This window comes from Haliotis asinina, chromosome 5 (assembly GCF_037392515.1).
Source record: "Haliotis asinina isolate JCU_RB_2024 chromosome 5, JCU_Hal_asi_v2, whole genome shotgun sequence".
Classification (NCBI taxonomy): domain Eukaryota; kingdom Metazoa; phylum Mollusca; class Gastropoda; order Lepetellida; family Haliotidae; genus Haliotis; species Haliotis asinina.
In genome coordinates this window covers 67,127,730-67,135,409 of record NC_090284.1, presented here as the reverse complement: position 1 = coordinate 67,135,409, position 7,680 = coordinate 67,127,730, and the positions used below count along the sequence as shown (strand labels likewise).

Sequence of the window (7,680 nt, the reverse complement as noted above, 5' to 3'; positions counted from 1 at the left end):
GAGTTTAGTTTTACGTCGCACTTAGCAATATTCCAACTATATGGCGACGGTCTGTAAATAATCGAGTCTGGACCAGACAATCCAGTGATCAACAACATGAGCATCGATCTGCGCAATTGGGAACCGATGACATGTGTCAACCAAGTCAGCTAGTCTGACCACCCGATCCCGTTAGTCGCCTCTTACGACAAGCATAGTCACCTTTTATGGCAAGCATGGGTTGCTGAAGGCCTATTCTACCCCGGGACCTTCACGGGTCTTAAGCAATAAGGAAATAGCTTTCAGCAAAAGTCATTATTCTATTTGGTCATGATATGTTGTGTACCAACTGGTTTACTTTTTATCAAAATATATACAACAAACTACCCATGCATTTTCTTATGATTGTCAACTGTCACTATACCGTTATATAGAAAACCTGTAAACTAGTGTTAGTTATATCGGCTGAGACCAATAATAATTGTTAAATGTAGTGTTGGATGTAGTTAATAAATATTAAATGCTAATATTCTTGCCTCTGATTGCTTTATATAAAAACATAATTTGAACAAATGGCAATTATGTGGATCAATAATAAAAGAAATTCTTTGTTCTGAGGAGTAAATTTATGTTATGTACTGACTTATATGAAATCCATGCACCAAGTTGCTCAATGACACGGTGTGTGTTTTACTGGCATGTCTCTGCGGAGATTGATAAGTGTATACATGACATAGCCATCAACCATGGTGGACTGAAGATCCGTCTTGACCATCCTCATTGCACTGAAGTTTCTCTCGCTTGATGTTGATGTCACGGGCATGTAGTGGTGAATTGCCGAAATATTTAGTGTAGGCACGTGCCTAAAATGCCAAATGGCAGGTACGCTGCTGATAGCATGTCTGAATTACTTGATCTTAGATACATTACTCAAGACACTATCCATGTATGCTAGGTGGAATACTAGTGGATTGGCAAGGATGCAACTTTTTCATGGAACGATCTCACATCTCAATTATCATTCAGAAGAAGAAGGCGACACCCTACAGTGCTCCCCGAATCAGCCATTCGTATACTCGCTTGGCTCCTCAACAGGTAAGAGGATAACGAAACAGAATGGCTCGGGACACATCAACACCCAAGCAAGTAGAACGACAGTGTCGTAAGTTGGAGAAATAAGAGCTAATAAATTTAGAGATAACATGTAATTGAACATGTTCCTATTACAAACATTTTCAAAGCGTCACATAATCCTGGATTATGGCATTCAAGACCCCATGAAAGCTATCTAAACCTTTTATGTAGACACGTGGAGGTCTTTTCTAATTTTGACGCGTCTGTCCAAAAATGATGTCCAATGCAATTCTTGATTTTCATCTGAACCAAAATTCAATTCATATGTTCCCAAAACGTTTCAGGAGAGCTGATAACTAATCTTTGAATTTGTTCATGACGAGTCGGGTAGGAAGGATCGCGAACATTTAGTATCATACCTATTCAAAAGTTATTAATGAACATATGCCCATGACTGTGTAAGGCCTGCCCTGACATTGCTGGAATATTGTTAAATGCGGCATAATACCCAACTCACTCACTGATATTGTAAGAATCATACAGTCGATGGGCAGGCATAATCAAGTAATTATGGAAGTGATACCAAAGATGTATCAACTAGGATCAGAATGAACTCGGTACTGGAGATGTAGGTTGAGAACTCGAACATGCACGGTCATTTCTGACACGGTCACTATAAATTTGGGGACCTTTATTGGCCGATTGAGGAGGTAATCATAGAAATCCTCTACAAGAGCGCTAAGATGAAAACCATCGATGCCACGGTTGAGTGTTGAATACACTTGATCTCCTGAGAGCTCTGTTCCACTTCTCGATGACCACTTGAGTGATGTTGCTGTTGATCCCGCAGGACATCAGGTCGATCTTGAGAATGATCCTCCGAACTAACCAGGCGTTCCTAATCTGACGCTGGGTCACGTGTCAGTTCTATGACCCTTGACCAATCATGTAAAAGGCACCCAGTTCTCGCGAATATTGGCATAAGCCCAAAGATCATCTGATTCTATGGATTTCTGACGTATCCTTCGAAACATTTCTGTGATCCTTCGTCCATCTTTCTCAGTCTGACTGCCAATGTTCTTCATTGTTCACAGGACTCCTTACGTGAGTGTTCAATTCTATAAATCGCTCCTCCGCCAACTGCCAGTCCTCTCGTTGCTTACTGTGATGAATGTCCAATCTGTCTGATTACTTCCATTCTGAAAGCTTGTCCTCATGATTCTTCATAGGACCTTACGTCCGAGATTATCACCTCTGAAAATATAAGATGTACTCACTGATTTGTTTCTTTCTCGAAAGAAGACTCCTCTCACTTTCTGACTGGCAACGTCTTGGCCATCTTTGGAGAAGGAATACAGTATGAAAGTCACATATGGTCACATATGTCGTTGGTTTATCATCTCTGAAGCTTTAAGATGACTTCATTGGCCAGTGCTCAATCCTGTGCAAGGACCACTGCACATGCATGACCTCATATATGAATACCAATGTATAGTTTTTTTAGCAAATGCACAACTGTCAAGTCTTGACAGTGAGAAGCAGAAAAAACAACGCCATTGGGGTCTTTGGAACTGGTGAATTTGGGTTCGACCTATCAAGTTCACATGTAGCCTTAAGCATCGTCTCAAGAACCTATACGATACCAAGGTACACTGCTTGATCCAGTAGATTATGTGGTAGCTGTTACCAGGGCCATCTGACTTCGTCACGTACGACTATGGACAACCACAACCTTTCAAGCATCTGTCAAGTTTTTGAAGAATATTTGTCAGACAGTGAGAACCTGCCTTCATCGTAGGGCCTAGGGGCATATTACCTTTTCAAGATGCCATTTTAATCACAATATTATTTCGCTACTCCTAGCTTGTTTCCTAATGATGTTTTCTTGCTTAGGTTGGAAGTTGGCAATATTCCAGCTATATGACAGCAGCATGCATGTAACCGAGGCTGTACCAGACAATCCAGAGACTGAAACTGTGCAATGATCCAATCAGTCTGGGTACGATTCTGGGCTCTCAACAATCTCAAACAAATATGATAATCAGATCCATGTTATTGCCTCTTGCACCATTCTTGGCTACAGAGGACAGGTTGTTACCTGGATCTACACAGAGGTGGTTGGTTTGTTGTTTGATGCCACATAGCAACATTTCAGCTATATGGCGATGGTCTGTACATAATAGCATTGATCTACAAAACTGGGATACGATGTGTGTCAACCACCCAATTCCAGAGTGAATAATACACCTTTGTTTGTTGCAGAGGGCCAGTTGTCCCCTGCATCTACACAGGGAGAGTGAATAATACATCATTCTTGGCTGCAGAAGATAACTTTTCCAATGATTCTAAACAGTGAGAGTGAATGATACATCATTCTTTGTTCCAGAGGGCCAATTGTGCCTTGGCTCTGCACATGAAGATCTTCGATAATCTCCACGGCCCAATGATTTTATTACCTCCTTTTGCTCACACCACATTTTCACAGTAGGCTATCTAAGTTGCTGTTACAACTGAGTTTGCAAAGATAGCTGCAGCAGCAACTCAGATTTGGGGGGAACATCATACAAATTGACAAATCTGATACTTTACAAAAATATATGCAAGAATTCCATCTACCTCTTTCAGAGTACCTGATGTTGACAAATGTAATCGGTTAAAAAATTTAAGATGTGAAAGTGAGTTGTGATTGGCATTATCAAGTTCCCAGCATAGACCCTGATTGGATAAAAAGCCAGCCAAGGGAGGTAATAAAATCATCAGGTCAAGCCATAGATGCATCCAGTTTATAGAGGAGATTTATCGTAACAGATAACCAGCATATTATCGAGGATGAGGTCAGGTAAGTAGGTCAAGTATATTACTTCCCCTGTAAGCACAGATAACACCCTACAACAAAAGAAAACACAGATAGTTGTTTATTTCATAAACCATATCTCTTCACTTCCCAACATCAGCTACCATATCTATATTCTGCATGTATTTGTTCAGAAAATGGGTTCCAAACAACTTCATAAATAGATAAATATATCGGTTGGCAACAAATTTCTTTCATTCAAAATGAGTGAGTGAGTCAGTGATATAAACTTTATCGTCACATCGGCAATATTTCAGCCATACTGTGATGAGAATCATTCAACATGACTGAAACAGGAATAAGGACACAAGTTCTGTGAAAAATAAGGTTCTAGAGATTTCTTGAGCCCTAGTTTTGAGAGTGCTTCAAGAAAGGAGAACAAAATATGACTTTTGCCATATGAAACAATGTAGAACCATAATCCAAATAAGTGTATATTTCTGTGACAGACATCTAAAAGGCCAAAATACATTAAGTAAGAGTGATCATATCATCACAACAGCCATCAATTCCCTTCTGCTTCATGTTAGTTCAAACAGATTCATTGTAGCCATTCACAGGTTGGCAGGCACTCATGTTTTTCATACACTCTGAAATGAAAGAATTAGATAATACAGCATTTCACCTCCCCTGGCCCCACTATGATAAACGTCATACATGCTTAGAGTCTTTAGCAAGACTTGAAAAACACTCGATCATCTGTTGATGCATGGTTTGTGGTGAGCAAGACAGTAACAATGAGTCTTGACAGATTAAACCAGGATGCAGTAGGTCCATGACAAAATACAAACACAACAAAATTCCACAACATAATTTCCACAAATCTGAAACAAACATTTCTGTGAGACATTAAAAAATGTGCCAATATTTTGTATTCTACAAAACAAACACTAACACATTACAATCTTTTAAAGCATTTTAAATAAAAATTAATAATATCACTATCTGCAATAGTCCTGAAAATTATCACAATATTGTTTCTAACTATTTTCTTACTACTGATATGTTATACATGCCATCAACATTCACTCCTAAATGTAATAATCATCAGTCTAGAAATCAAACACATGATAACAGAATGAGACTGCCCAGATCCTAAGAAAATAAGTCCCACCTAGTCTAGAAGGTGTTTTAAAACAGTTCTTTAGGTAAACAGGCATTAACTGAAGCTAAAGCATACTTGTCAGCATAAAGTTTACAATGGACAATCTTGGAAACAAATACAGTGGACTCTGTATATTTCAACACTCACTGGGACTAGGATAAAAATGTTGGATTATACAGAGTGTCACATAATTGAATGTCTCCCATCCTCAATAATTACCAGGGTATACATTACCACGAATCTCCACTATACTCTGGATGGATCTACGGCCATGTGATTTTATTACCTCACTTTGCTGGCTCCACATTCTCACAGTAGCCAGTCAGCTAAGCTGCCATTACAACCAAGCTTGCCAGTGTCAACAAAGATACACTGCATTGGTTGCAGCTGAAAAGTTTTGTCTGCATGATGATCTGGGGGGAAACTGACAGGTCTGAAACTTTGAAAACAGTATATCCAGGAACTCCTTCTACCTCTTTCAGAGTTCCTCTGCATCATTTGTTGCCAAGTTTAATCGGTTAGATAATTTAAGAAGCTAAAGTAGACACCTGGGTCCCATTCCTCAAAGCAGTTGTAGAGCTAAGATGATTGTAATTCCCATACTTTAACATAGACACTTGCCTGTCGTTGTAATATGATCACTTTGAGGAAAGGGGCCCTGATTTGATAAAAAGCCAGCTAAGGGAGGTAATACAATTATTCAGTCATAGATGTATTCCAGGGTATAGCGGAGATTTAACATTTATCAGGAAATAGTGGACAACATATTCAGGTACAAACACTTGGCAAAATACCCACTGGACTTATCTGCTGTAGTCATGCTTATTTGCTGGCACTGATTATAATGCCCAGAGTGGTAGTCAAAGACACAGAAACAATCTGACACATTTTGTTCTGTACCAGTCTAGAAACTTACAATAAATCACATTTCAGTGTATTCTGTGCTACAGTAGTTACAAAAATATCAACATAATTGTGACATATACTGACATAGTATTTTTTACAAATCAAACTGACCAGCAAAGAACAGTGTCTCAGCAAGAGATCACAAAATGGATTGTTGTGTCGGAGAATGAGTCTCACAAAGTGAGGATCTATGAGTTTTCTGTATGGCACTGAGTTCCTTTCAGTATTACTGAAATTGTAATGAAAGCATATTGATTGAACGTCAGGGCAAGGATTAACAAATGTAACAACTGTTTAATTTACATAAGATAAGTTCCACCAATATACAAACAGTATTGATACTGGTGATAGGAATGACTTTACAATAATACAGTTACTATATTAATACAAAACATGGGTAACTATAATACTGCTGATGATAGGCCAGAGGCAAAGAATGACACATTTTTATCCATCACTTTGAACTGGAGCTTTTTTGTCGTTGCTTTTTTAGCTTTACAGTGGCTGTCTTGGACTTTGATGGTTAACTGAAACAGTGAGAAAAAGATGAAGATAAAGATATTCAATCAAAATTCAGTGTAAATATGCTGTATATGATGCAGTATTAGGAGTAAAGGGTAGTCCTGGCAGTGGCACATCGGTTTTTGATATACACTTTTAAACGATGTTCTGTTGTAATTACATAACCCATACACTTTTATTTCAAACAATAGTAGAATAAATGTTTTGAACAGTTGTCAAATACATGATTAACATCCTTACAAGGACTGCCAAAACCAATTCCTATTTGATTCAACTATACCCTGCCAAACTGATATAATAAACAACATGTACGTTTTGATTATGGTAAAAATAGTACTTATAAATACTTGCCTCCCCATGTACATCTCTACAGTAACCACTTGGTAGCCCAGACACATGCATGGTCATACTACAAGAGTGACAAAGGTACTTCCACAGAAACATGGCATCTTCATCAGTTTGCATCACATTCAATAAAACAATGACCTGTCCAGGAATGTCAGTGTTAAGGAGTGAATTTTTCAGATAATGAAGAAAAGTCACCATTTCTTTTGGTTGCACGCCAATGTTTATCAGTAAACTTAGATTATCTATTATCAGCACCTGTCTTACTTTGTTGTCTGCTGAAGTCATAGACGATATTTGTGATTTAAAATACTGCAACAATGGCTGAAGGCTACATTGCTTCGCTAAACAAGAAAATGGGTCTTGGCTCTTTCCTTCTTCTGTGTCTTGTGAGCCAAGGGCCTGATGGCAGATTGCCTGCCCAAGGTATTTCATTCCCTCAATGAACACAAGATTCCGTTTTTCTTTTTCTGTGTTCAGGCTGATGCCTTGTTTTTGAGCAACTGTGGAGTAATGGTTGAAAGATTGGGCAAACCCTACAAAACAGACCTTGCTGCCTTTCCTAAGGCTAGAATTGAGAAAGTAGTGAATAAGAAACGATCCATCTGAAGAACTGTCGGCGATCCCTACAAAACTCCCTTCATTTGTTATTTCATAGTTTGAGGAAAGAATGTTGTCAATTTCACTGATCATACTGATTCACTTAAAAGCACATCAGTGTTGAAGGAGTCGAGGCAATGCTGTTGAATTCTTTTCTAAGGGAGACAATTACGATTGAGGTTCCGCTAACAGGAAATGAGAGAATGATATATAAACGAACGAGGTATAGTTAATATATCACTTCTCTATCAAACCTAAGCGTAATATTTTGCAATGTAATTCCACAAATCTTCAT

The 7,680-nt window shown here is 38.5% G+C and overlaps 1 protein-coding gene across 1 annotated transcript; it reads right to left on the bottom strand.

Moving 5' to 3' along the window:
• Positions 1–3,950: 3,950 nt before the first annotated feature.
• Positions 3,951–7,486, bottom strand: LOC137284082 (elongator complex protein 6-like). Its single transcript, XM_067815762.1, has 2 exons — positions 6,792–7,486; positions 3,951–6,445 (listed from the first exon to the last, which is right to left on the bottom strand). Exons 1-2 carry the CDS (start codon positions 7,476–7,478, stop codon positions 6,320–6,322), a joined length of 813 nt encoding a protein of 270 aa, XP_067671863.1. The 5' UTR covers positions 7,479–7,486; the 3' UTR covers positions 3,951–6,319.
• Positions 7,487–7,680: the final 194 nt, after the last annotated feature.

What these genes read in the sequence shown, in the direction of transcription:
- LOC137284082 (XM_067815762.1), bottom strand. Translation starts at nt 7,478, where the DNA reads ATGATCAGTGAAATTGACAACATTCTTTCCTCAAACTATGAAATAACA. An exon ending in GTAGAGATGTACATGGGGAG is followed by an intron (nt 6,446 to 6,791) that starts GCAAGTATTTAT and finishes TCACTGTTTCAG; the next exon opens with TTAACCATCAAAGTCCAAGA.